This window comes from Gallus gallus, chromosome 26 (genome assembly GCF_016699485.2).
Source record: "Gallus gallus isolate bGalGal1 chromosome 26, bGalGal1.mat.broiler.GRCg7b, whole genome shotgun sequence".
In the NCBI taxonomy this organism is placed as follows: Eukaryota; Metazoa; Chordata; class Aves; order Galliformes; family Phasianidae; genus Gallus; species Gallus gallus.
In genome coordinates, this window is record NC_052557.1 from 2,377,870 (window position 1) to 2,405,244 (window position 27,375).

Consider the following 27,375-nt stretch of genomic DNA (forward strand, 5'->3'; position numbering starts at 1 on the left):
TTGGTTTTTTTTTTTGGATGTCCCCCCTCACCCCACCCCTTCCCGCTCGCTTCTGGGCTGTTTGATCCCCTGTGCAGGTCCCGGTGCTCGGGGCTTCCCGTGACAATAGCCCATATTCAGCGGAGCCCTCCCTCGCCCCGACCGCACGCGGTGAGCAGAGGATGCTTTGTTGGCCCGGGCGCTGGGCAGCGTCTCCTGGCCTTTGTGCTCCAAAAGGGACAATGGGGTGCATTGTGCCAGGGCTTGGACCCCGGGCTTTGAAGGCGGGATTGGCAGGGGAGAGCAGCTTCTATCTCATTTCCAGGTTCAAAGAGATGAGAGGAGCGGAATCGGATGGGAAGTGATGGGTGAGGGCAAAGGGCTCATCCCCAGCTCTCACTGCACGGAGCCACGCGGCCCTCTCTGTTCTTGGGATGTGGCCACGATGAGATGGACAGCACCCATAGAGCTGCCAGGACATACCTCTGGGTGTGGGAGGAACTCATCCCAGCTCTCCTGCTGCGTCCCAGATGTGAATCATCTGCAGGGAAAGCTGCCTGCATTGCTCCAACCCCGAGCCTGAAATGCAGGTGAGAAACCTGCAGGGAAAAGGGAAAGGGGGGGGAGAGGAGGATGCAGGCAGTGGGATGGCAGGAGGGATGAGGGCAGCCATGCAGCCATCAGAGCAGAGAGCTGTGGTAGATGCACACCTTGGCATCAGCGTTCACTGCCACGAAACCTCATCATATGGGAATCGATAGCTGTGTCTGCAGCACACCAAAGCAACACCCTGCAGCGGGGTGCTGCCACAGGGGGCTGATTCATTGCCTTCTGACAGACAGAGGTAATAATTGCCAAGCACTTCTCCTGTAAATATCATTAATAACCCATATCAACTGCTTTTTAAAAGGGCAGCCTGATAGGCAAGGAGCCCTTTGAAACGGAACTGTGTGACATGGCAAGAACACAGCCAGGCCACCCCTGTGCCCGATGGTCTGTGGTGCTGTGTGAGCCCAGGGCACGGCCCCAGGGGTCCTGGGGGTCCCACAGGTGTGGTGCATGCAGGGAGAGGAAGCAGAGTCCGTGCTGCCTTGCTGGAGTTGCTGTGCTGCAGTGCTGAAGGGGATATTACTGCCGTCATAAGGTGGGAACTTTTCCTGGTAGGTATCTGGAAAATGCATTTTTTTCCCTCGTCTTCTTAAATCAACATCCCGGTGTGGGGCCGGAGATGTGGCCAAGGGACATGGGGGGTAAACGGCTTTGATGAGACCTGTACCTGAGCTTGGGATAGAACCCAGCGCCCTGAGTTCACTCATCCCCTCTGATCACAGCTGCTTGTCTTTGGGAAGATGCAGCTCCATGCAGAGGTCACCCAGCCACCCCCATGTCCACAGCAATGCAGCTCCCCTTGGCTGGAACCACTCCAAAGTCCTGCTGGGTGTGATCAGGGAGAGATCAGCCCCGTGCAGCCACCGATGGTCCTTTGGCATTTCTTGCAATGGGAGGTGCACTCCTGGGCAAATTCCAGTCTCAGGGACTATAAATAGAACCCCAATTCTGCCCCTTTCTACTGCAGCCCAGCTCTCCTTATGGGATATGGTCCTGACAGCCCGGCCAGGGTCAGTATGGGATGAGGGTGAGTATATAGCAGCAGCGGGGCTGCCCCAAAGCAGAAGGGCACTGAGGGGTGTGAAGGCACCTCAGGGTCTTCTCTGAACCCAACACGGAGCACTGAGTGCACGATCTACTGAGCTGCTTATCTTTGGGTCTGATAACAGCATGCCGAGCAGCGCGATGTGTGGATATATTTGCAGATGATTAATATTAGCAGATACATTGCACTTATTGAGGGTAATAATTCAGTGGTAATTTACTGCTGGGAATGATGGGAAAGCCTCCTCAAGGCCCCGGGTCACAGAGGGAAGGTGGTGCAGCCCCCAGCAGGGAGGGGGGTGGTTTGTGGGTGCTGTTGCTGGTGGGCAGCGCTCCCATCCCATCCCTCCTTTCATTCCATCCCTCTGACCTGTGGAGCCATGTGATGGAGATGTGGGGCTCACCTGAAAGGCAGCCATCAGCTGCCGTGGGGATCAGCAGCGTTATCAGGGCAGGAATGAGGAACACCACGTCCTGGAGGGAGACGGTGGCATTATTTACAGCACTGGGCTGAAGAAGGGAATGCAGAGTGGAGCTGGGAGGCTCAGCACCACGTAGGATATTTTGTGGTGTGAACGTAGAGCTGCAAAGAGCTTTCTGGGTATCTCCTGTGCCCCGTGTGCTCGTGGCCTTTACTGCCTTCCTCAGCCCCAAAGGCAAGGGAGGGTGGGGAGAGATGAGCCCATGGCCCCTGCAAGCCTACAGCCCTATGGTGACACATGGTGACATATGGTGTTGGTTGACCTTCTTATGGGAAACCCGTGGACCAGGAGGGCAGGGAGGGCACGGTGTGATCCGAACAAGTGAGTCTCCAAATGGAGGGGTTTGCAGCACAGTGCTCCCCATCCTGGGGGGCAGAGCCTCAGTCCCATAGAGGACACAGATGGGGCCGGAGGCATCGCCCTGCTGACTGCCCGTCCTGCTCTGCCTCGGGTGACCTTGAGCATGGGCTGTTATCTCACTTGTGAAATAGGCACAAGATAGCTGCCTCCTCTGAGGGAACGCAACGCGTGAGCATCAGCAGAAGCGCCGGGAGCGGGGAGCAGCCCCGACCCACACCTTGCTCTGAAAATGCCTTGCATTGCGGGGCTGGGGGGGTGCGGGGGCTCAGGTGCAGTGGGGCCGTGGGTGCCGGTGCTGAGGAATTTGGGCTCGGGGCTGGCTGCGGGCTCTGCCTCCCATCGCTGAGCCCTAAACCCCCTCGAGGCTCTCTTCCCACTCTTTGAATTAGCAGAGCCATCAGCTGTGAGGCCTTTTGGATTCCAAGAAAGGGAGGTTTTCCAATTTGTAAAATTCCCCCTCTAAATGAGTGGGGGGAGGAGGGGAGCAGCCCGGCCGTGTGCAGTTTCTCCCCCCCATCCTCCCGCACAGCGTGGTGTGAGGTGGTGCAAAGCTTTGGGACGCTGCTGGGATGATGGATGGGGGCTGTGCGTGGGGCGTGGGGGGCTGCACCTGAAGAACCATCGTGGTTCCAGGAGGGCAGGAGCCGTCACGTCGGTGCACTGCTGCTGTGGGTTGCGTGGCCTTGGGCGACTCATTAAGGCCAAAATGCTCCGACTGAAGTGATGGGAGATAAGCGGTGAGATCAAATGCCTCTTTGTTGAGGGTTCTGAGGTCAATGTCTTCAGGAGTACTCAGGTGTTTGGGATGAGGATGGCCGTGCTGGAGGTCCTGTCACCCTGCTTAGGGAGCTCAGCCTGCTGGTGCTGGGATGAATGCTGCAGACGGGACGTGGCCAGGCCCATGGCTGAGCTCCAGCAGCAGGAGGCCAGCAGCGAGCTGGGGCTGTTGCTCTGCATGCCTTTAAACCTGAATAAATCATTTCAGGCCGATGTGGTGTTTTGCTTGCATGAAATCTACCCTGACAGCTGTGGCAGGAGTGTGGGGCTCTGCCCTGAGCCAGGCTCAGCAGTGGGTTCTCGTGGGCTGGTGGCACCCCCAGGGGCACTGTGTGCTGCAGGAGGAAGCACTTTGTGTGTTCCCTTTGGTCAGTGTGGGTGGGTTCACCCACGGGGCTGCAGATCACCGTGGGTCACATCTGCCCGTGCTCTGCAGGGCTGTTGGTTCATGCAGGACTGGTGTGAATTGGGGTGCAGTGAGCATCTCATCCGACAGCAGCAGCACAGCCATGTGTATGTACGTGTGCGTATGGATGCATGCACACATCTGTCACCTGGAGGCTACCCATAGCACCAAAGCCAGCCCCCAGCCATGCACACGTAGAGCTGGGGCAGGATGTGCACTGTGGGGCTCTGTATCACTGTCCTTCCTTGATTTCATCCCAGTGAAACCAGTCCTTCTTGCGGCCCACATATGGGAACCTTGCAGTCATTCAGCCCCTGCGCGGCCCTCAGTGTTTTTGCAGCAGCTTTGCCAAATGGACATTCACTGTGGAAGGGGTAGAAAATCCTTCAAGGGAACCGCTCCAGCTCGTGCCCCAGCAGCAGAGCATGGGTGCAGGAGGGACCCAAGGAGTGCTTTGCTGTGTCGGGAAGGGCGTGTGGGGCTGTGGATCACTGCTGACTTCAGCACATCCCCTCGCTGCCTGCAGCCCCTAATCCTCCCTACGTGCAGCCTCACAGACGGCCCCAGGTTGGGCAGAGCCCCACAGCCCCGTGTGACCCCACACTAACACACAGCTGGGACAGGGAGCAAAGGGCACTGCAGGGACCCCAAGGGGTGGGTTTGAAGGGGAAGCATTGATGTATGCTGGAAGCAGGTGGACAACAGAGCACAGGAATAGGGCATGGCACGTGCTGCTGCCTGAGCGTGCTGCAAACAGGAGCTGGCTGCACATCACTGGCGGTGCCAACAGTGCCACAAACTGCCACTGGTTTGCAGTGGGCTTTGCTGAGGGCTGGTTGGAAGTGGAATAATGGGGTAGTGAGTGAAGAGGCAAAGGGTCGACATCCAAATACTCAGTAACACTGGCAGTGCGTGGTGCCATCAGAGATGATTTGCTCTGCCTCCTTCCTCATGCCACCCCCTTAGCAGTTGTCGGTGGCTGCCATGGGTGCTGTGCAGTGCAGGGTGAGCAGTTCGAGGGCTGAGCACAGTCCCAGCACAGCAGCGGGTGGGGAGCAGGCTGAGGTGAGGCTTTGCTCGATGCCATCACCTTATTTTTCATATCTGAAGCTCTTGAAGGGTTTCCCGTAACTTTGAACCTCGGGGGTTTATCATGTTTGTTTTAAGACCAATTGCAACATCTTCAAGTGGCTGAAACTGTGTGCGGTCAGGCCCAGCTCTGGGCTAATGGGGCTCTGCTTTGGGATAGAACCATTGCACAGGGACAGGCTCTGCCCCACGGCTTTCCATTTGGGAATCAGCATCCTCGGGTGGGTGTCCGGCCGAATTCTGTGCATTGCTTCAATCAGTGAAGGGGAGCCTGCAGCTCAGCAAGGTGCACAGCACAGAGCCCAGCACTGGGGCTGGGAAACCTCTGGCATGAACTGTGGCAATGAAGGCTCACAGAGGAGTGAGAGCAGAGCTCGTTTTGATCCAGTTTCTGTACGGTCTCCACGCTCAAGGCGCTCCGCTGGGATGAGCTGGTGCCACTGACCACACAGGAACTCACTGAGTCACACAAGGCAAATATTCTTCCCTTTGATTTTCACCCTGAGAAAAAAAAAAACAATAATGTAGAGCTGACCTTGTTCATCCCACGCATTACAAACCTCCCCCCGTCCTTTATCACGTTTCGGCTGCAGGGTAGTGTTACCAGCTTAGCACCTCTGCTGGCTCCTGCCAGCATCCTGCCTGGCGCCCGGCCACCCCGTTGAGTCTCCAGGTCTTCCTGGAGCCTTCCCAGGCACCCAACCCTCCTGCACTGCCCCGACCATCCTGGGCACCCCGATCCCACGGCTGTGCTGCAAGAGCTGCTCTGCACACACAGCAGTGGGAAGCAGCTGCATGCCCCGACCACCCAGCACACAGCTTGGGAATGACCCCGTGATTGAGTCCGGGTGTCTCTGGTTAGTTCAGAAAGGACAACAATCCAAATCTTGGGGAGCTGTGTGTGGTCTGTAGCTGCAGCAAACACCCCGCTGTTCTCCACCCCCTTCAGTTGGAGCCCATTACCTCCAAAACAGCCCATTCTCACCCCGCTCCTCCATCTCCCAGTCCACACCTGAACCACATCTGGCTATTGCCCTGTGCTGGCAGCAAGCAGGGTGAGCTGCATGTGGAGTGATGCACAGCTCAGGGCTGGGTGCTGCACCCCGTGGGTGATGCTGGGCTCTGATCTCACTGCAGACAGGCAGCAGCACAGCCTGCTGTGAGATGACACCTTTGTCCGTCTGCTTTGGGGGCACAGTTAAAGGGAGTGTGGGCGAGGAAATAGTTAATGCCCCTCTCCTCCAAATATTAAGGGACAAATCCTCTCCCCGGCTTGGTGCCCGAATAAACAGGCTGAGAGCATTGCGTAAGGAGGGGGATGGGAACACCTCTGCATGCCTTGCTGGAGCCTGGCAGGTGAACTGCAGAGCTGGGGCCCCCACACCCCCCAGCGCCCCATGCCCAGCCCATGCTCAGCTTTCACACTGCCCTGCTGCCTCCTGCACACAGTGGGCACGTGGTGTGCTGACACTGATCCCACAGCCACGGATGGGCATTGCAGGGTGGAGAACAGCTGCAGTGGTGCTGTTGCAAAGGGAGAGGTGAGGGTGATGCTGGGCACAGCTCCTGCAGGAGTGAGTCTGGAGGATGCAGAAGGTCCTGATGTGGGCACCTCCATAGGCAGACGCAATGCGGGGTGCACGCTGGGGACACCAGAGAGGCATCACTCTGTGCTCTGACAGCTCACGATGCTGCAAGGAAGGTGGCATGGGAAGATGGCAGGAGGTGGCTGCAGCCACCAGGCTGTCCTGCCCCAGCCCTGGGCTGTGCCCCAGTGCAGCTGTTGGAAGGTGCCCCATCGGGAGCTGGGCTTCCTCTGCTGCCTCCCTTCGGGCTCCCTCTGCTGACAGCTGCTCCACCAAGGCCATGCCACTGTGTGCCTCGGGTGACTTCTCCTCCTTCTCCCCAATATTTGCACAGGAAAAGAAAAACCCAACAACAAACAACCCCCCAGAAGCATCCTCCTCCCAGCACCCGATGCAGTGCTTTGCAGCCTCGGACCCCTCCCTGTGCTGTCAGAACACTTTGCAACCAAAAGTAGAAATAAAAAGGAAATATTTAATTTTCTTAGGGGAAAAATAATAATAATAATAAGTCCCTGACAAAGTGCTTTGCAGAGGATCCTCACCAGAGAGGTGGGAAACGGAAGACGTTTTACAGAGGGGGTGTGTGAGCAGGGGAAACTGAGGCACAGTGCGGTGATGGGTGCAGCAGCCGAGCCTGGGGGGGGGGGCGATGCAGTGTTCCACCCAGCAGCCCCACTCCTCCCCTGGGAGCAGCTGTGAGCGCTGTGGGTCTGTGCATGGTGAAGGCTGCAGTCACCCAGTGATGCTCTGGAGGATGTCCCGTGCCCCAGGGGCACTGCCCAGCCTCCTGGCACCATTACTGTAAGGTGGCTGGCACTGCTTGGGTTCCAGGTGGATGGAGAACAGAGGTCACCAAGGGGCACTGTGACTCGGTGGTTGATTTGGGAGAGCAGATCCAAGCAGCAGGACCCGGGTGCACAGCCCTGCCCGGGCACATCGGGAGGTGACCGACCATCCCATATCCAGCCCCGGCACAGCCAGGGGACACGGAGCCCCAGGCAGGATCCAGCCATAGGCATCGCAGCCCCAGGGCGCGTGGGATGCTCAGCCACGTGTGCAGGGCACAGCACAGCTCCGGTGCTGGGCTCAGCAGCATCTCTTGGTGGGTTTGTCTTCAGGAGTGAGCTTGATGGAGTCGGTTAAATAACTCTCGTAAATCCCTTTATACTGGAAAGAAAAAAACGACACAGAGAAGGGAAATGATGAGCGGAGCTGCCTCAGCCTGAGCACAGGCAGATGGATGGGAGCCAAGGGGAGAGCAGGGCAGGCTCGCTCCCAGTTCGTGGCAAAGGACAACACCCAGGCAAGAGGCATTCGGCTCACAGAGGGGCCACCCTCCCATGGACGACACGGGGACACGAATGTCCCCGCAGCACGGCCGCTAGAGGACAGTGGTGGCACACCGTGCGTCCGTCCCCGTGGGCAGAGCGATTTTTGCTCCTTCCCGACGCGCTATAGACGGCTGCACGGAGCAGGCAGCGCTCACCGTGGTCAGGGCTTGCTTGGCGAGCGTCTCGAAGGCTTGTGCCACGTTGATGTTGTTCTTGGCGCTGACTTCGAAGTAAGGGATGTCTTTTTCCTTGCACCAGGCAGAGGCAATCTCTTTGGACACCTGCAGGAAGGGATCCGCGTCACAGCTCTGCATGGGCGCTGCGTGCTGTCCCAATGCTCCCCACCACCCCTACCTGCCGGTCACAGAGGTCTATTTTGTTCCCCAACACGACCATGGGGAAGTCGTGATCCCTCGGGATGACCTTCTCCAGGAAATCATCTCTCCAGTTGTCCAGGGCCTCGAAGGACTCCATGTCTGTCACATCGAAGGCCAGCATGCATCCATCAGAGCCCTTGTAGAAGGTCGACACCATGGACCGGAATCGCTCCTGTCCCCCCGTGTCCCATATCTAGGGCAGAGAATGGCACGGGCACAGCAACGGGCATTTGGGGACACGGCTGTCATGGGGGCAGGGCGGCAGAGAGCCTCACCTGCAGCTTCAGGGGGGTTTTGTCCACTGCCACGACCTTGGTCAGGATGCTGGCGCCCAGCGTGGTGCGGTAATCTTCATAAAAGGTCTTGTGCACATATTGGTGCAGGAGGGAGGTTTTGCCCACGCTGGTGGGATGGAAGGGACACGGGTGAGGGCTGTGCACTGCAGAGCCAGGCTTGAGGGGTTGGGTGCAGCCAGCATGAGGGCTGTGCACCCATAGGATCCCAGGCTGGGGCACGCGTGGGGTTCCCCCATTGCCCTCCCTGCAGGGACAGCGTGGGGTTTGGGCAGCACGCAGTGTTTAGAAGGATTTTGCATTGCTTAAAAGCACAGAGAGGCTCAGCAGCCCTGGGGATCCGTGTGGCTCCTTACCCCAGAGCTCCTATGATAATAATCTTCAGATCAACCTTTTTGCTGGAGTCCATGGATGGGCCCTGCGGGACAAGAAGTGTCACATACTGAGCACTGCCAAAGGGACAACCTTGGTGAGATCCAGTGCTGGATGTGCAGGAGCAGCTGTTGGCCCCTGCAGCCCCCCCTGCTCCCCCCAGCACCACAGAATGAGAACTGAGCTGTGGCAGAGACAGTGCTGGGAGCAGAACCCCCTGTGCCAGCCCAGCCCACATCACCGCCTGGGAATGCTCCCCAGTGCCGCAGCACGCCTGGACACGCTGCCACGATCATCCCTGCGAAAGCCTCCGTGAGAAACCTCCCAGCCTTTCTGTCTCCTTCTGAAGTGCAATTCCCTCCCCATAAACCCGACGAACAGGGAAGGGGGAATTGCATTTATGAAAGGAGATCATCACTGCGTGGCACTGCCTGGCTGCTCCAAGCACTTCAGGAGCGCTCTGAAAGGCAGGAGCTCGTGGGGGAGATGGGATCCGGTGACGGCTTCGGTCCTGGTTAACAATCACTGCTGAGGGCAGTGCCCGTGCCAGGGACTCGAGCGCTTTGCTGCCCCTTCAGCACCTGTAGAAGAGCCTGAAATATGAGCTGGGGCTTTGCTTTGGACTTCTGCAAAGTTCCATGCGAGCTCCAAGCCCTGAGCACCCCATCGCCCCCTCCCCAGCAGGGACAGTGCGCAGTGCCATCCCTCCCCCCCCCCCCCAGCGCTGTTCGCTTCGGCCCCGCTCCGTCCGGGAAGCACTGGAAGCACTCAGTAATCCCTGCATTTTTCCCCGATGCGTTGTCCGGCTCCGCGCAGCTCTCCATACTCAGGGCGTGAGCAGCACGCTCCCCCCGCCAGGACGGATCGCCCACCCGGACCCCAACTTCCCCACCCGCCCCATCCACGATGCTCACCGAGCCCCGTGCCGCAGCGCACCCAGCCCTCCCTGTCCCCACGTCAGCCTTCCCAGGGCCGGCAGTTCTACGCCCTGCCCTATGCGTATCCCGACGCGTTGCTCCGAAGGGGTCTGAGGTTCGATCACCCACCTGTTGGGGCATCGTCCGCCGGGGCCGGAGGTGCTGAGCTCTTTCGGGAAGAGCGAGAGAAGAAAGGATCAGGAAACGGCGTTGGCCCCAGCGTTGGTTCCTTCTGCTCGAGGGAGGGCGGCTGCGTGCCCCCGCGCCGTGACATCAGCACGAAGGGGCCGGGAGCTGCGGGGCGGGCGGCGGTGCTGCGGGCTGAGTTGGATCCTCGCGCTCAGCATCGCACGGGAAGCGGCACGGACTTTGCTCGGTTGCTCTGCTGAGCTGCGCGGTGGGGTTGGAGGCAGCGGGGGCTGCAACGGTCCGCTCCGCCATCAAAGGGGCTCTCTGCGGCTGCGTATCCTTTTGCAAGCAGGAGAGCTGTGGAGCAGCACCGTTCGCAGCCCTGCTGGCCGTGCCGTGTCCACGCTGCCCCCGCACCCCCCCCAGCCAGCGCCCACGTGTGCGCTGCCATCCCATGCACAGCCCAGAAGATGGGGACAATGGCGTTAGGAGCCCTACGCTCACACCCGGCGGCGGCTCCTGGAGCAGAACGCGTGCAACGCACCAGGAGGATTTTATTGCTCTCCTCGCTCAGCAAAACAGATCTTCTGACCGGGGGAGCACGCGGCTGCTTCCAGGCACTGAGACATCTCCCCACGTGCATCGGGACGCAGTGCGAGGTGTGTGCTGCACAGACATCACAAGAAACCCCAGAGCCACGGCTGCAGAGCTGTGCTTGGCAGATAGGAGCAGTGCCCGGGGAGCAATGCAGGCATGCAGGGGCAGGTCCTGAGCGTTTGCCAGGTGTGCAGAAGGATTCAGCGCTTCCCCACCCTCCTTTGTGAACCCCCGGGCTCCCTCACCACGAACAACAGCCACTGGCTGCTGCGTTTCTGCTGCCTGCACTCATTTTTTGCTTTGCTTGCTGGCTGTCCCCGGCACCGGGGTGAATTCGGGAGGCGTCCCTGGTCACAGCCCAGCAGTGACTCACACACATCAAGGCCGGAGCTTCCCACTCGCAGCCTCACGTGCTCTCTGTCAGAGGACAGCCCTGGACCTGCTGTCCCTTCTATCTGCAGATGCCCCTTATGGGATTTGAGAGATCGCTGCGCTCAGCAGGACAAACTCTCCTCCTCTTTCCCAGGTGTAATTTCGGGACCTGTCTGGCCAGAAACTCTGCCTTTCCCCCACAGGGCAGGCAGGCACAGGGAGGGGTGGGGAGGTGGGAGAGGCACCTGAGCCACTGGCCTGCAGGCAGCTCTCCTTTTGGTGGATGGCACTCCCCCAGAGCAGCTCTCTCCTGCCTTCTCCTGGTCCCTGTTTGCAGCCTTTTTGTTGAGCTGCTTCACCTTTGCCCTTGCAGGAGGACTCTGAGGTGTCTGTTGCCCCAGATCCGTCTGTCCTCCTCCTCCCCATGTGCCCATCAGCCCGGCAATGGGTGACGCTCACCGGTCAGATGATCCCTGTGTCTCCACGCTGCCGGAGATGGGCTGTGTGGTTGCACTGCCACAGCTGATGCCCACTTCTGCTTTTGTGCAGGAGGGCCCGGGCCCATCAGAGGCCCCGCCCGGGCTGGTGGCAGCTCTGCTTTTCTTTGTTTCTGATGAAAAGGGATTTTCCTGGGCTTCTGCTCCCGGAGCAGCTGGGGCAACCTCTGTGCAGCGCAGTGTGAAGCAATGCTGTGGGCTGATGCCGTGACAGCTCCCTTTGGCTGCTCAGCAGCTCCTGCGATCACAGCTGCAGTCCTGCTTGCTTCACCCATGGTCAGCAATTCCGAGGGCAAAGCGTGGGAGTTTGTGCCCTGTGACAAGGAGGAAGGGCTTGCAGCTGGGAAACAATGAGGCACAGGATGGCTGCATGCAGAGGACAGGCTCCTGTGGGCAACCAGAGGACACGTCATTCCCTGCAGCAAGCAGAGGCCAGGGAGTGAGGGAAGGGGAAGGAAGTAAAAGGCATCCCAGTGACCAAACTGTTCTCTATGAGTCGTGCAGCTACTCCTGCTCTCCAGGGACGAAGGGAGATCCTTACTGAGATACTGCTGAAGCAACATCCCCTGAGCATCAGCTGTGTGCTGAGAGCTATGGACCTGAGTCCACCTCTGCTGTCTTCCCCCTCTCTGAAGCCCACCAAGGGGACACAGGATGCTTTGGGATCCCAGGAGCAGATGACACTGGAGGGGGCTCCTGGTTGGGTCCAGGCAGTGCCACCATCATTTAGGGGCACCAGATGGTCCCTTGCTGTGCTGGATGCCCCCCCCACCCCCGACCCATGGCTGTGGTGATGGGCAGGTCCTGCAATGCTCACCGCGGTGTGCAAAGTGTTAAGCTGTCAGGAGCTGCAGGAGGAGAGCAGACCTTTGTCCAGCTGCCCCTGCACCTTATCTGCACAGCGCCTGGGTGAAGCACAGCAAAAGGTGATGTCAATACAGGAAACAGTTAGAGAAACCATATGCTGGTCAGCAGCACAATCAATGTTTCGAAGTAAGGCAGATATTTCCTTTTGTGGCAAACAGAAATCCAAAGCCTCAGTGTTTACTTCCAGCTCTGAGCTTTGCAGTGACCATTCGGCTCTGCTCTGCGATCGCTGCAGGGGGACCTGGGCACCCCATCCCCAGCCCTGCATTGAGCTCAGCCCCGCAGCAGCAAGGAAGGCTGTGCAGAGCCGTGGATAAAAATAACCCTTGCCAGCACTTCCCCATGTGCTCGGGGTGCATCATGCATGAGCCACCATGCATCACCTGCATCCCTTGCACCATCAGCCAGTCACATGCGCTGCAGTGGCTCCTGGGGAGGGATGCGGCTCCCTGCGACCCCCGCAGCCCCCCAACCCACTGTGCTGGCTGCAGAGATTTGGCAGCACGCAGCTCTGTGCCTCCGTGCGCCCACAAACCACAGCCCTTTGAGAGAGCCTCTGGGGACTGAAGGAAAATCTGCTGGAAATCACCTGCTGTGCGGGGAGTTTTGCGGCACAGAAAGAGCCGCGGGGTTTCTTCACTCTCATAATGATCTCCTTGTTTGCTGGTGGCAGCTCAGCCTGCTGAAGCTGTGCATTTTGTTGCTGAGCTCTGCACCCACACAGCTGCCCCCCCACACCCCCCAGCCCCTGCCCTGCCCAGATCCACCTCCCGGGGCTTTCTGGGCAAACTTTCCACTTCTACCATTGCAGGAATCCCGGTGACAGACCACAAAGGCCAACCCTCCAGACCATGCACAGCACGGTCTCCTCCTGCAGCTCCCTCCAGCACAGTCAGCACTGAGGGTGCACGGGGAGGAGGACAGGGGCTGGGGCAGCAGAGACCTGCAGGATCACTGCTTTAGGAATCGCACCACTCCGGGTTCTGTTTTACCAAAGCATTTATTGAGCTGTGTTCAAACAGTGACAATCTGCAGGGCAGGCTCCGTGGGGCCGCCCAAGGTGTTTTGTGCGCACTCCTCGGCACGGAGTGAACCTCTGTGTGCTCTGCACTCCCCGGGTTGGGGACTTCTCCTCCATCCCCACAGGTGCTGAGCAGCTCCTGCCCCACTCTTGGCCGCAGCCCGGTGGCTCTGCTTCCCTCCCACCCCATAGGACACACAGCCCTATGGGGCAGTGGGCGCGAAGCCCACCCGGTTATTCCCGCGGTCGAAGACGGAATAATACTGCCGGATGAAAACGTCCCCCAAAATCCAGAGGGGTCCGGCGGGAGGGGGGACATCCATACCCTGGAAGCCGCTGAGGCAGATGTCCACGCCGTCACTTTGCTCCTGCAGGGAGAAGAGCGATTATGGGGCCAAGCCAAGAGCACACAGAAGGAGAAAGAAGGGGGATTTGGAGTTCTGGGAACCCAGCAGGTGGGAGCTGTGGGTACCATGAGGGTGTAGGCTTGGGCAGAGAGCACGTAGGGGATCCCGTTGATGGTGAAGGTGACGATGGGCATTGAGCTCAGGCGGCCGCAGTCCACGATGTACTGCAAGAAAATGGGGATGGCTCACATCCCTGCACTGTGCACTCCTCTCCTCCCCCTCCGCCCCCCCACCAACTTGGCAGTGGTCCCCTGACGTTAGCACATGGATATCAATGAATGCAGAAATCTCTGCTGTGATGGGACTGCCTCAGTGCCACAGCCCACACTGTGCTACCCTCCTTTGGGTGTCTCTTGAAGCACTCCTCCCAACAGTGCCCATCCCGAGGGCTTTGCCCCCTCTCCTCCCCCCCCCCCCCTTGCTCTCACCTCGCCATCCATAGCTGTGGCACCGATGTATCTCTGCATCTCCTTTATGTCCTTGGTGGGACCGGTGAGCAGCGACGTGCCGGTGTCCACGATGGCCTGGCAGCCGTCGGCACAGAAAGCCACTGTGCCCCCTACCTGCACGCTGCGGGAAGGTGAGAAGGTCCAAGAGACTGGGAGCACTGGGGGAGGACTGGGAGGGACCCCAAGCCCTCACACTGCCCAGCCCCACTCACTTGTCCAGCTGGATCTGCCAGTAGCCCTGCTGCGTGACCGGCACCCAGTGCAGGGTGCCCAGGAAGCGGGAGGGATCAAAGCCCCCAAAGAGCACTTCTCCACCCAGGGAGGAGTCCGGGTTCCTGGGGGAAGGGAGGGATGTGAGCCACTTATTTTCCTTTTCCATCTTGGGATTGATCCCCTCGTGCTTCCCACAGGTGCTCAGGGTTTTAGCCTCACTCTGGTATGGTCTGAGCTCTGTGACGCTCAGCACGCTACCAAAAAGCCTCCTTGCCATCCTGTTGTAGCAGCCTCTGCTGCTCCCTGAAGGCAACACCTGCACCACAGCAACACCCCGCAGCAGAGCCACGTCCTTACGCGCTCATATAGACAGAGAAGATGGGCATTTCCACCAGGTCTTGGGCCATCATGTTGTCAAAGACAGGGGTGACTCCATCCACGGCCAGCGAGGGGTACGCCAGCCCCAGGATCCCATCAAATTCCGAATCCTGGAAGGTTTTTCCCGGCTCACTGACGCTCTCTGCGAAGGGCTGATTGTACACCGTCATGCCTTCCACCTGTGGGATGGACGGGGCTCACTGATGGCTGTGGGGCATCCCGTGTAATGACTCGGGGCAGGGGACCCGAGCACGACTCACGGTGACTTGGTCGGAGCCGATGATCCCCGTCAGGCTGCCGGTCCCATACTGGATGGAGACGGGGATGCCCAAGGGCTGGTAGGTGCTGGAGTGTGATGGCTGGAAGCGGGCATGCTTGGCTGGGGAGAGAGCGGCTTGCCAGAAAAGTGGGCATTGCTGGGGTGCTTTGGGGAGCTTTGCTGGGGGGGAAGGGTGTGCTTGTGCAGTATTTAAGGAGAGCCGATGACCACCAGTGCTATTCCCAATGCACAGACAGCGATTCTTGCAGCCCATCGCTGCAGGCTGTGCTGTTTCTGGCTTCATTTCCCAACCCCTCTGTGCTTTGCAGGGCGCTGCTGCGTGATGTGCTGCAGTGCTGGGAGCTCAAACAAGCACAGCACTTGTCCCCAGCCCGACCCCGGGCACCCAGCCCAGCACTGTGGTCTCTGTGCCTGCCTTGTTCCTGCCATTCAGCTCCTCTCTGACCATCCGCATTATGTGCTATAATCTCTCCTTGTTTGCTTAAAGGCCCTCCCATAAGAATGGCCCAAAGAGCCCAGCCGATATCTCCCGTGGGCTGATGGTACCGGGTCCTGGTGGTGCGATTGCTGCCGAGCAAACAAACCCACGCTGCTCCTGTCCCCGCTGCACCCCGCGCTGAGTGCAAACACTGCACCTCCTGCATCCTGCTGCTGCTCTGACCCCATGGCCCCAATGGGGCCACTTTGCACAGTCCGACTCGTTTGGGGATCCCCTACTCACTGCAGGCTTTGCTGGTGCAGTAGATGGATGGCACCCAGAGGTTGGAGGAGCCCGTGTCAAATACCACCGTGAAGTTCTGGGGGGGCGTCCCGATGGAAATCTGCCCGAAGTACTCCATCTGGGAAAGGCAGAGCAGAGGCTGCTGTTGGCCACTGGCGCCGCAAAGCACCCTGGCAGAGGGGCTGTGTGTGGGGTGAATAGGGGTCAGTGTGAGGATGGCTGCATTGTGAAGCATTTGTCTGCCTGGGCTGCATTGTGCAGAGGGAATAGAGAAGCCAAATATATAAGGAACGGCAATGCAAGCTGAGAACAAAGGCAGGATGGCGGGCGTGGGCATGAGCCTCTTCCCACAGGGTTGCAAGGTAGGTTCCCTTTGTACCCCTCCCCCCCCCCCCCCCCCCCCATAGGGATGCAATCAATACATGGGGCTCTGGAGACCCCCTGTGCCCCTGCCTATGCATCCCCCGTGCAGAGGCCTTCTCTGCTGCTGCAGATGGAGGAGAATTTGGCTCCCTGGGCCTGGGTGGGTAGCACAGAACAGGCAGGGGGAGGGCTGGCAATGAACACGCTGCCTTGTGTGTGCTCAGCATCATCCGCAGGAACAAAAGGAGCAGCCGGGCGCAGGCAGCCACCATCCCTGGCATGCTGCAGCTCGCTCCTCGAGCAGGAGCAGATTTATTTGAGAAGGATTTGGGCATTCAGGAGCGCTCATGCAGCACAGCGCTCTTTCAGGGGGCTCCGGGCTGCCACCGCCGCCACTGCACTTACGTCCAGGTAGTTGATGAGGGGCTCGTTGGCCTCCCCGAAGAGCGAGCAGTCCTGGCTGTACTGCACCATGTCGAGCCTGTGGGCCTTCCAGAACTGAGAGAGCTGCCCACGGTCCCGCAGCGACTTCCGCAGGGAGCGGTGCCGTGTCAGGGTCACCCTGCAGAGCGCGGGTCCGCGTCACTGCGTGGGCACAGGGCTCGGGGCTGAGGCTGGGGTGCTGCCGTCCCTGTGCCCCTGCGCCCACCCCGAGCATCTCCCAGTGCTGATGGAGCCCCCAGCTGCATCCCCACCTCCCAACGCCTGTATGGGAGATAGCAGCAGTGCCCCCCGGGACCCCCCCGGCACCCTGCGGTCCCCTTTACCTCTTCAAGCCGTTGCATGGTGTGAGGCAGAGCACGGCGAGGAGGAGGAGGAGGAGGAGAAGGCTGTGCATGGCGGCGGTGCAGGGCTGCACAGCGAGGTGGTTCTTATACCAACAGGTACACCCTCGCCCCGCGCTATCAGCGATAACGCCCCTCTCCGTGTCAACACTGGGCTTTGGCTGTGGCAATGAATCACTGGGCACCTCTCGGTCAGGTCAGAGCTCCAGGTTGCTGGGGCTGGGCTACGTGGGGCTGTACGTGGGGTGGGCAGCGGGGGCCTTACGGGCACCCCCGTTGTTTTTTTCCTCCCCATCCCAGGGTTTCCCACTAGAGCTGCAGAGCGCTCAGATGGCGCAGAGCTGCCTCTAAAAGGCAAAGGGCTCATTAGCCCGGATGAGCTGCTCAGGAATCTGCAGCTTTGCTTTTTGCCACCGAAGAATGGGCTTTGGCAAGAAGCTGCTTTGCTTCAGGAACAGCTACACGTTGCCTTACAGCCACTGATGGGCTCTTCCTCAGTGCTTTCTGTTTAACGCTGCACAGCCGTCTCATTAAGCCTCTGAGAACGCAAATAAAGGATGCTAATGAACAAACACAGCTCCTGTCTGCTGCTGAGGCTTTGCCTTCCTGTGGTCGTTTCCCATGTTTGTGGCCCTGCAGTGACTGATGATGGATGCCACGAGGAGAGGTGTGAGCAGCACTCGTGTTATTAGCAGCGTTTCTGCCCTTAATCAATTTCCCAGTTATCGTGGTTGGACCGTTTAATTTAATCTTATTTAATTAATGGCAAAGTGACTGGCCCTGAGGGGTCCATAAGTGCATGGCTGCCACTTGGGATGCCCTGTACTGGGATGGATGGAGGTGGTTCTGCTAACACTGAGCCCAGGCCAAGAGCAGACCTGCTGTGTCCCCCCACATCCCTGCACCCAGGCTGGCAGCTGCAGCCTTCCCACTGAGCAGCCCTTGCACAAAGTCATCCCTTTCATATTTAAGACACTGTTTCATACGCCTTCCCCTACAGTTCCATGCATCCTCCCTCCTTGTCCTAGTAATATGTGGGGCGAAAAGGGATTAGGAAGAAAACAACCTTTCCTATAAGGAAAATAACTGCAGCAAGGGGAGGATCAGCCGAAAGCCATCTGCAGCCGAGGAGGCATCGCAGCACATCCACTGCCCCAGACATGGCTTAGACATTGGAAACCCCATGATAAACCCCTCCTGAGGGGTCCTCGGGCTGCGTGGGGAGTGTGGGCTGAGTGCTGCACGTGGGGCAGTTTGGTACTCCAAAACATCCCTTCTTGGGTCAGAGCTGGAATGGCCACAGGGAGCGGGGATGCGCTGTGGATGGGAAGAGACCCCTCAGCTCCATGTATGGGTGACTCATTATAAGAAAACTGCTCTCAGGCTAAAAATAGGTTATCTGCGTTCTTTCTTTCTTCGTATTTCCTTTCCTTCAGCCACTTCCACTATTAGCAATGAGTGATTCGCATCATACCCCAGCGTCACCTTCTGAAAAGCCTTTTTCCTCTGATTATCAAATCCATCTCCCACCTGCTAATCTGTTTGCATATCACAGAAAGAGTAAAACCCTGCAACAGCAGCCCTGAAAATACAAATGTTTTTATTTCAGAGAGCAATAAACAACCAAACTCCGGCTAAATATTTACCCACAGCAACAGCAGCTGATGGGTGATGGCGGAGACCCAATGGCGTCAGCCAACAGCTCTTGGGAGCCCAGCTTAACCTCCTCACCTGGTGGTGATGGGGCTCATGGGGGGCTCACGTGCAGCATTTACCCCTCCTTACCCAGAGCTGCTCTGAGCGCCCTCCTCGCTGTGAGCCAACTTTGGCTCCCCGCATTGGAGCTGCCTACGGTGCAGTTGGGTGGTGGGAGCTGTGTGGGGCTGCAGCTTTCCCAGCCCAGGGCCCACCCAGCAGCAGAGAAACACCCCAAAATATTTAAATGAGTGCGTGCAAGCGTCATGGAACCCAGTGCCATCACCGCTGGGGGCAAAGCGAGACCGCATCCGGCGCTGTCAGTGAGCACTGCTGCACCAGCTGCAGGCAAACGCCCACCAAAAATGCTCCAGAAACATCCCTGACATCCGCAGAACATCCCATCCGTCTGCTCTGTGCCCCGGAGGGAGGACGGAGGCACGGAGGTCTCTGCACCCCAGGTAACATCCAATGGGCACCCAACGTGCCGCGCTCGGTGTGGTGCCTGGGCAGCAATAGGGCTGTGCTGGGGCTGTGCGGTGCTCCGTGCTGTGTTGAGCTCTGGTGCTAAAAGTGAGTGCCAAGGCCAGGCAGGAATGGGTTTGAAGTCATTTGGGGCCTCGCAGTGGCTTTGCTTACCTTTAGATTGAGCGTAGACATCTTGCATCCGCAGCTCAACCAGCCAAGCGCTCTGCAGACCTTGAGTGCAATGGGGCATCTTGCTACAGATGGGGTTAATACTGAGGGTGGGCAGGGGGGGCTCACAGCCCCTGGGACACCGTAAAAGTACATGTGCTGCAGTGTCGAGCCCTTATCTGCAAAACAGGTATTTCAAGGCGTCTGTGTGCGTAATCTCTTCCATCTCAGTGCACCCCAGCAAAGAAGCTGCCTGTCTCTGCCTCTGGTGTTTGGGTTTGGGTCCTGCTCTGCTGTTTCCTTCTGAGCAGCTCACGGCTCAGATTGCTATCTGCTGCTGCAGCATCTCCTGCGCCAAAATAGGAGATGAGGCACTCGAACGACGGCCATTTGAGGAGGATATTTGGGGACAGCTCAGATCAATAAGGGAGGGGGAAATCCTGGCAAGACACGGACTCGTAGCTCAGCGGGTGCCCAAGGGTTGGGTAAGTGGAATGGTGCAGGGGAACGATGGCATTCTGGTGCTTCACTCTTGGAAATACCTCTTTTGGCCCATGGGATGGATGGCGCCTTGGCTCCGTCCAGCTGTGTTTATCACTCATATCATCGTGGCTCCTTTAACCGCCATTTCTAAGCTTCAGCTGCAGACACCTCTGCATGAAAACTGAGGGCACTTTCGGTTGCCGTCCTTCATTATAAATCCTCCAGCAGTACGGCCAAAAATGCCAAGCCAAGGGGACTGCTTCAGGCACACGTTTTGCCTGATGTGCTTTAAGCCCTGCCAGCTTCAGCAGGATGGAGGCATTCACCTACAATGAAATCCGAGGTGTTTCAGGCACAGTTAAAGGGAACTGCACTCCTCCATTTGCAATGGGATTTCAGCAAATGATTTCCTGCAGCACTTGGAAAATCCTCTCCCGGGTGCCCGGCGGGCAGCAGTGGAGCACCAAGCACAGCTTTGCCTTTTGCTTGCTTTCTTCTATGATTTATTTTTGTTTCCATGTGAGAGTTATTGAGTACTTTATTTTGCGGATTAGAAGAAAAAAATAAGTTAGAAATGTGAAAGAGGATTAAAGCAAGGAGGATACATTGCAGCCGGCGGTGATGGGGCCGTTATCAGCCCTGAAGCTCCGTGCTGGGAGCAGATAGAGCTGAGGGGATAAGGGCAGGGGAAGGCTGAGCCTGGGGGTGTGTGGGGCTGCCCGTGTCTGTCTGTCTGTCCCCAGGAACCTCGGGAACGCTGCTGGCACTGCACGGATGGCGGAGATGGAGCACTGTGTGTGGTGAGTGCTGCATGGCACCATGGCACGGCCGGGGCTTGGGGTCTGTCTGAAGGTCGGTGGGTGCCCTCTGCATCACTGCTGGTTGGGGTTTTCAAAACCCCTTCTTGGGATGGGACCCCAGAATAGAGGGTGTGGAGCGCGGGGAGTTAAGAACGAAAAGCAAAAGCAAAACCTCTGCTGGCAAAGCTTGGGCTGGACGGGCTTCGAGGCCATGTCAGCCACAGCAGTGCCAAAAGATTTAAATCGAAGCTGATATTTCTTTCATTTGGACAAAATCCTTTCCTCCCATTCAGGTGGGTGCCTGTTGTCACCTCAGCTGTGACCCTGCTGCTCTACGCTCTGCTCCTGCTGCTGCTTTACATCATGCTCAGCAGGAAAATAGGTAATGCACCGCCCTGCGCTCCTCCATCAGCCCTCAGCTCAGAGAGGGAAAGGGATCTGCCCAAAGCCTCAGCACCCCCATCCCCGAGGCACCCCCGGCACCTTGTCCTGCCCTGGCTTTGCTCCTGCTATGGGGCACTGGGTCTGGGCGGCCCTACTCCCATCAGACCCCACTGCTCGGCACCGATGTGGGGCCGCACTGATCGCAGCACAGCAGAACACACAGTGCAGCGCTGGGGTTGCACAGCCCGGGATGCAGAGCTGTTCCAAAAGCATTTTTTGTGTTGTTGCTCCGGTTAGCAGAGCGGTGGGGAAACAGTGACAGAACCCATTTGCAAAATCCCAATCCAGACGGGGCTGTGATTTCCAGCAGGAAAAGAAGCGCTGCCCACATCTGCGCACAGCGCGTGCTCTGCGGGGCCCGTGGGTCAAAGCAGATCTGAACTTACATGTGGGAAGGGTCCCCGACGTGCTAATATGACTTTGGAGTCTGACGTCACAGAGAACAGGGAACGCACTTCATCGGCTCAGTAACTGAACTGACAGATATTTGCCCACCCCAATAGAAAATAGTAATTGCTGCCATGCTACGGCCCGCACCCGGCTGGCTTTGGGGAGCGGAGCGGGGATGATGTGCAGGAAGCTGCAGGGGAACCGGGGATGGAAAGCACTCAAATAGCACTGGGGGGATGCAGGGGGGGCTGCAGTGGGCACAGGGCTGCAGCAAAGGGCTGCAGCAAAGGGCTGATCCCCCCCCACCCATTGCAGGCAGGCATTGCTGCAGTGCGCAGGTGAGCGGTGGTCCCGCAGCACAGCCCCAGCAGCTGCCCACCTCTACAGCTGGAGGGGAAGGGGTGCAACGACCGAACTATACAGGTAAGGGGGATCCTGCAGCACGGCCACACGTTGCTTTGTGCTCTGTGCTGCGTGCTTTGTGCTTTGTGCAGTGCTTACACAGCGTCGCTCAGTGCAGCTCCTCCGGGTGCCAATGCGGAGCAGGCGGTCTGCAGCCATGCACAGTGTGTGCAGCAGCTGTGTGCATTTTGGGCCTCTCCTGCTCCCCGTGGGCACTGCCCGTGGGCAGGGGGGGTGGATGGGGTGGGATCACACTGTGCCTGCTGCATTTTCACTGTTCACTTTTGTGTGTATGAGCATTATGGGCTGAGAGCACTCCCATGTGTGCGCCACTGCTACCGACGGGGAGCGCAGAGGTGGCTGCTCCTGCTGCTCACACTGTTCTCAAATGGCTTTTTCTCCCTGATTACACATTTCTGGGGTACGTGTCCTGTTTTGAAGGGAGCAGCGAGACGTCTTCAGAGACCTCGGAGGACTCGGACAGCAGCTCTCTGCACCCGCAGGTACGGAGCTGTGCTCCATGGGCAGAGCTCTGCCAAAAAGCAATCACAGCGGTGTGTGGCAGCACAATGAGGGCGAACACACCGAGATGTATTGAAACACCCGGTGGTACAGCTGTAGGAGTTGTCTCCCGCCCCATGCAGTGCTGACAGGGGGATGTTCCCAGGGGTGATGGGGGTGCCAGGGCACGGTGTGCATTTCAGTTCCATGGCGCAGCCGCCCTGAGGTGCCGCTGCCTGAGCCGGCGCTGTGCCTTCTCCCCCAGGAAAGGAAAACCTGCTCAAAGGAAAACCTCAACTACACATCCGTGCTGTTCCCAGGGAAGGGCCACGGGCAGGGCTCCAATAGGAACTACGAGAACATCAAGATCGGCGCCGATTACGTCAACGTGGACCCAAAAAAGAAGAAAGCTGATTTCTGGACCTTCTCCGGCCCCGTGGCATCCGCGTCCATCGAATACACGGAGGTGAAGCCGTGACACTCCCTGGGGTCCCACTGCAGCCCCCACTCCGTGCCCAGGTCAGTGCTGGCACAGGGCTGCTGCCATTCCCTGTGACGGCGCAGCTCCCCCAGGGATCTCTCGGGGTCAGAGGCTGTGGGTGTGGGGTGATATGGGGCTGCCCCACACCTCCCCGTGGGGAAACGGTCCTTCTCAGACTGCCACAAGCTCTGCACGTGAGTGTGAACGCCGCTTTCTCATCTTGTGAAAGCAAACGCTCCCCCGGCGGGATGTGGGTCAGAGGGGGAAATGCCATCGTTCCCAAAACATCTCCCCATTGGGCTGGCATCTCCTATGAATCATGCTTCCTTTGCTGATTGCTGTCATAAAAACCTTTCAAATACACTCCATCCACTGGCTTCACCCTTCCTGCCCCCACACTGAGCCTTCCTCCCTGCACCCCATTTTCCTTTGATGCTAAACCCCCTCAGGGCCCCATCACCCCATCACCTGGCACCGGGGTGGGCACTGTGGGCATTGCCTCTCTCAGCTGCTGGTGATCACCGAGCGCTGCTGGGGCTCTAAATCCCCTCTGGATGTGGGAGAAGCAGGATGGGAGTGCGGCATCTGTGCATGAGTAAATCACCGCATTGCATTTTCCCTGTCTCCTCCCTTCTGCTTTCCCTCCAGCAAACATGTGGGGTGCAGGAGGTGATCTTCCCCACCCGAGCTGTGCCCACCCCAGGGTGAGTGTGGCTCCCACCTCAGCTGCAGCTCGGTGTGACCAACCAAGGCTCACCTGGGATGCTGCAGGGACAGCAGGAAGAAACCCCATTGCCTCCAGGTCCTGTGCCCTGCAGACACTCTGCTCCCTGCTAAATAAGACAAAAGCAGCAGCAGTGATTTGAGAGAGGCTCTTAAATGAGGTGCAGCAGCTCTTCAGCTGTGCAGAGCAGCACTGTGCAATGGCTACTGACTGCAGGAAGGAGAAACCTGGTGGGAGGGAGGAAGGGTCGACCTGGGTGAGCTGGAGGTGCACCAGAGCTCTTTCAGGTGTCTCTCTGTGGTGTCTGTGCTGCATTTGGGGTGCTTGTACTGCTGCATTGCAGTGCTGCAGAGGGGAAATACCTGATGCAGTGCAATGCTGCAGAGAGCAATGCAATGCCATGCCATGCAATGCAATGCAATGCCATGCCATGCAATGCAATGCAATGCAGTGGCCGTGCATGCTGCAGCCCTGGGAACATGTGCAGAGCCACAGGGCAGGAGGAAGCCGTTTGCATTGGTTGCTCCACCAGCAAAGCTACGAGGCTGGGAGACAGGCAATGCGGCTGCAAGGAGCTCTGGAGCAGATGTGGCTGCAGTGCCTCTTGCTGTGCTCAGACTGCTTTTCTGGCAGCTGTTAAACACCCAAAACTCTCATAAAAGGGTCTCTCCTAAAAGATGTGCTGATGCAGCACCCCTCTGCAGATGTCTGGGTAATGTACACAGAGGGGAGCACAGTGCACGGGGAGGTGAACACTGCACATGGAGCAATGGCTGGAGGGCTGCATCCATCTCCTGATGCACACAGCAGATGCAGCGCATGCAGGAGCAGAACCCACGAGGACAAGAAGGATGGTGATGCATTCTGGGTTAAGCTTCCACTGAAACACAGTGCTACCGGGAGGGGAGACAGCTCTGCAGTGCCATTGTCCACGGTGTCACAGCAGCACCACAGCCTACAGTGTGCCCGATTCAGTCACTGCTTCCTCCTCAGGGGGGCTGAGGTCGGTGCCGCTGCCCCTGTGCAGGGGGATGCCAGCACTGAGGCCGTGGCTGAGGATGGTGGTCCTCCTGCTGCACAGGCTGCCGGCCGAGCCCTGCCTGCGTGGTGCGGATGGGGGGCAGCCCCATAGGGCCAGGCAACGTGCCGCGTCCTGCAGTGGGCGCCCACTGAAGAACATGTAGATGCAGGGGTTGCAGCAGCTGCTGAGGCTGGCCAGCAGCATGGTGATGGTGAAGGCTGCGTCGGCGGACTCTGGGGAGGCAAAAGGGGGGAGCATAAACCTCCATCGGAGTGGGCTCAGGGTGCAGGGGACTTTGGGGGCTCTCTGTGGCTTCAGTGCTAAAAATTCCCCCTTGTTCTACTCCCATCCCACTGCTGGGGTGGCAGCCGGCAGCTTTCAGACCCGCTGCTTCCCTCAGTCTGCTGCCAGAGCACCTCCCAGAGGGCTGGCAGGCTGGGTAATGCCTCAAGCAGGCCAGGAGAGATACTGAAATTAAAAGAAACGTCAACATATGAAATGAAATCCCAAATCCGCTTCTCCAAGCTCTGCAGCTGGCTCAGCAAAAGCCCAATGGGCACTCAGTGCTCTGTGCAAAGGAGCTGAGATCCCCTCAGAGGGAGGGGGGGGGGGGGGAAGCGGCACAGATAAAACCCTCCCTGCAGCCACATGGGAGCACAGCAGCTCCTGAAGCACACTCCCAACTGAGGGGAGAGACACATGGCAAAGTGTTTGCATGACATCTTGATGCCTCCCTGCAGCTGCTGCTCAGAAGTGATTGGTTTTGAATGGATTTGATGGCAAAAAGCAACGATTTGGCTGCACAGAGATGCCGTCGGGGAGGTAAAGCAGTGCTTTGCCAAAGAAAAACCACCCAGGAAAACAAGTGGGCTCCTGCTTGTTAAAAAACACAAAGGGCTCATCCCCACCACCACTCACCGTCATCGGGAGCATCCTCGTCCCACACCGACCACATCTGCATGCTGAAGAAGGGTGCCCAGCAGGCGACGTAGGCCACCACGATGACAAAAGTCATCTTCACCGTGCGGATCTTGGCGCGGGAGATGGTGCGCACACTGCTGACACGCGAGGGCTGCCCGGAGGGGCACTGTGAGCCCTTCTGACTGCAGCACGGGGCGCTGGGGGAGGCTGCAAGGAGCCCTCCTGCCACGGGGGTGCAGCTCTGCGTTTTGCCTTTGAGGTTCTTGCAGATCTCGCGGCAGATGAGGCTGTAGCAGGCGGTGAGGATGCCCACGGGCAGCAGGAAGATGCACAGCGTGGTCCAGGTGATGTAGGCTCGGGCGCCCCACGGGTACCCGAAGTCGGCCCAACAATCCAGCACCCCCGAGCCCGGCCGCACCTCCCGCAGGGAGAAGATGAAGATCTGGGGCGTGCTGAGCAGGCAGCTGAGCAGCCACGCAGCCCCAACCATGGCGCAGGGCTGGCGGCCGGGCTGGCGCAGGGTGCGCAACGGGTGGCACACGGCCACGTAGCGGTCCAGCGTCATGGCCATCAGCATGTAGGTGGAGGCGAACATGCTGAGCACCTGCAGGTACTTCACTGCCCTGCAGAGCAGATCCGGCCCTGCAAAGCGGTACGTCACCTCCCAGAGCATCTGAGGCAGCACCTGGAAGAGCGCGACGCCCAGGTCGCTGAGTGCCAGGTGCAGCACAAAGAGGTGCATTCGGCTCAGCTTCCTCCCGCGGCGGCACACAGCCAGCAGCACGGCCAGGTTGCCCGTGGTGGCCACCAGCAGGATGGCTGCCAGCACCCCCACCTCTGCCCTGGCCAGCTGCTCGTCCCGGCCCTGCAGCAGGGTCCGGTTGGGGGTCCCCGCTGGGGGCTGGGAGCTTTGCAGCTCCGTGCTGTGCGTGGTCTGACTGCTGTGAGTGCTGTTCCAGCTCCATCCCGGCTCCATCCCGCTCCTCTGTGTCCCCCAGCACTGCAGCAGGTTGTCACCTCTGTCCCTGTGCACCCACTCGGTGTGGGTTTCCTGTAGGGGCACAGCTGTCCCGGCTCAGCCTTTGATCCGGGCTGCACTGAGCGCTCCTAAATCCTTACATCTCCCTGCACGGCTCATCTTGCAATCCACCCCTATCCCTCAATTGGAAGAGAGCTCCTCTTTGTCGCTTCCTTTTAGTGCGGTGACAGCAACAGAGGCTGCATCCCTTTGGCCAGGAGCAGGCAGGGCACCAAGCACACAAAGTCCCTGCAGTGAGCACTGCGGGCAGGGATTTATAGTGGGATCCCCCCCCACTGCCTCCATCTGCTGCGTTGCTGCAATCAGAGCTGTGATCCCGGGCTCTGTGGGGAGCTGTGCTGCTCCCCCCTCCCTGCAGCCCCTCTTCACTCCACCAATATATATTATATATACACGCGCTGTTCCACGTTTGTTTTGCAACACTGAATCTTTGGTTTTCCCCCTCCCGGCTGTTGATTTACGCCAAGAAGAAACAGAGATATGCATCTGTTTGTGGAGTTATTGCTTTTCGGGGGAAGTACAGCAGCAAACAAAAGGAGTGCATTGGGAGAGCCTTCTTCCCAGCAGCTCCCGGCCCCACATCGATCGCTGTGTGCACAGCTCTGCCCCATTGGGTGTGATATCACCATTCAGGTGCCCGTAAGAGGCGATTATTTGCTGAGTAAAGATTTGCAGATCACCTCTAATAGCCATAAATGAGCACAGTTTGTGTCTAATTAAAAGACATTCATCCTCATAAGAGACCCTACGGGTGTAAGCCACCTATCATAGGAAAGAGCCTCTGTGAGTTGGTGACAGGAGGTGTCTCGGGCTATAATGCAATTTGCTGTGGTTGTGATCAGACAGCTGCTTTGCTGGGAGATTAATAGAGGGCAATGCAAGAAAACACCCAACAGCCCACAAATCAATAGAGAGCAAAGCTGAAGGCAGAGGTGGAAGGGCTGATCCTGCTCAGATGGAGCAGCACCTCAGCATTTGGAGGCCACACTCAGCTCTCGCTGCCACCAGTTTGATTTGGAGCTGCTCAGCAGCAGGGAGAATCCTCCTGCAAAGGTGCTTATGGGAAAGTGGAGCTCATCCACGGAAGGAAAACGATCCTCAGAGGAAAGACATCCATTTTCTATAGGGGAAAGCTTA

The 27,375-nt window shown here is 58.4% G+C and overlaps 4 protein-coding genes and 1 long non-coding RNA gene across 12 annotated transcripts; 2 read left to right on the forward strand and 3 right to left on the reverse strand.

The window, feature by feature from the left end:
* The first annotated feature begins 906 nt into the window (after nucleotides 1–906).
* Nucleotides 907–23,394, forward strand: C1orf186 (chromosome 1 open reading frame 186). Of its 8 annotated transcripts, none has more exons than XM_046904267.1 (7): nucleotides 1,549–1,615; nucleotides 20,259–20,315; nucleotides 20,609–20,697; nucleotides 21,465–21,572; nucleotides 21,993–22,054; nucleotides 22,373–22,571; nucleotides 23,182–23,394. In XM_046904267.1, exons 1-6 carry the CDS (start codon nucleotides 1,610–1,612, stop codon nucleotides 22,528–22,530), a joined length of 480 nt encoding a protein of 159 aa, XP_046760223.1. In that variant the 5' UTR covers nucleotides 1,549–1,609; the 3' UTR covers nucleotides 22,531–22,571; nucleotides 23,182–23,394. The 8 variants fall into 8 exon arrangements, with proteins under 8 accessions (XP_040508895.1, XP_046760223.1, XP_040508896.1 ...); XM_040652960.2 differs by lacking the exons at nucleotides 1,549–1,615; nucleotides 23,182–23,394 and adding exons at nucleotides 18,722–18,857; nucleotides 19,264–19,517 and having other exon boundaries at nucleotides 22,318–23,146; XM_025143887.3 differs by lacking the exons at nucleotides 1,549–1,615; nucleotides 23,182–23,394 and adding exons at nucleotides 18,722–18,857; nucleotides 19,376–19,517 and having other exon boundaries at nucleotides 22,318–23,146.
* Nucleotides 6,785–9,867, reverse strand: RAB7B (RAB7B, member RAS oncogene family). The gene is made up of 6 exons (XM_001235015.7): nucleotides 9,752–9,867; nucleotides 8,690–8,751; nucleotides 8,316–8,442; nucleotides 8,018–8,233; nucleotides 7,819–7,944; nucleotides 6,785–7,499 (listed from the first exon to the last, which is right to left on the reverse strand). Exons 1-6 carry the CDS (start codon nucleotides 9,761–9,763, stop codon nucleotides 7,419–7,421), a joined length of 624 nt encoding a protein of 207 aa, XP_001235016.2. The 5' UTR covers nucleotides 9,764–9,867; the 3' UTR covers nucleotides 6,785–7,418.
* Nucleotides 13,069–16,763, reverse strand: CTSE (cathepsin E). Its single transcript, XM_015299070.4, has 9 exons — nucleotides 16,684–16,763; nucleotides 16,322–16,478; nucleotides 15,554–15,671; nucleotides 14,813–14,931; nucleotides 14,532–14,731; nucleotides 14,174–14,296; nucleotides 13,941–14,082; nucleotides 13,578–13,676; nucleotides 13,069–13,473 (listed from the first exon to the last, which is right to left on the reverse strand). The coding sequence occupies exons 1-9, from the start codon at nucleotides 16,752–16,754 to the stop codon at nucleotides 13,309–13,311; spliced, it is 1,194 nt and encodes a 397-aa protein (XP_015154556.1). The 5' UTR covers nucleotides 16,755–16,763; the 3' UTR covers nucleotides 13,069–13,308.
* On the forward strand, nucleotides 15,437–17,267 carry LOC419840 (uncharacterized). Its single transcript, NR_174009.1, has 3 exons — nucleotides 15,437–15,915; nucleotides 16,801–16,897; nucleotides 17,002–17,267. It is a non-coding gene; the product is annotated as an uncharacterized LOC419840 (long non-coding RNA).
* A 313-nt stretch (nucleotides 23,395–23,707) lies between the features above and the next one.
* Nucleotides 23,708–26,428, reverse strand: AVPR1B (arginine vasopressin receptor 1B). Its single transcript, NM_001031498.2, has 2 exons — nucleotides 25,197–26,428; nucleotides 23,708–24,511 (listed from the first exon to the last, which is right to left on the reverse strand). Exons 1-2 carry the CDS (start codon nucleotides 26,173–26,175, stop codon nucleotides 24,213–24,215), a joined length of 1,278 nt encoding a protein of 425 aa, NP_001026669.2. The 5' UTR covers nucleotides 26,176–26,428; the 3' UTR covers nucleotides 23,708–24,212.
* Nucleotides 26,429–27,375: the final 947 nt, after the last annotated feature.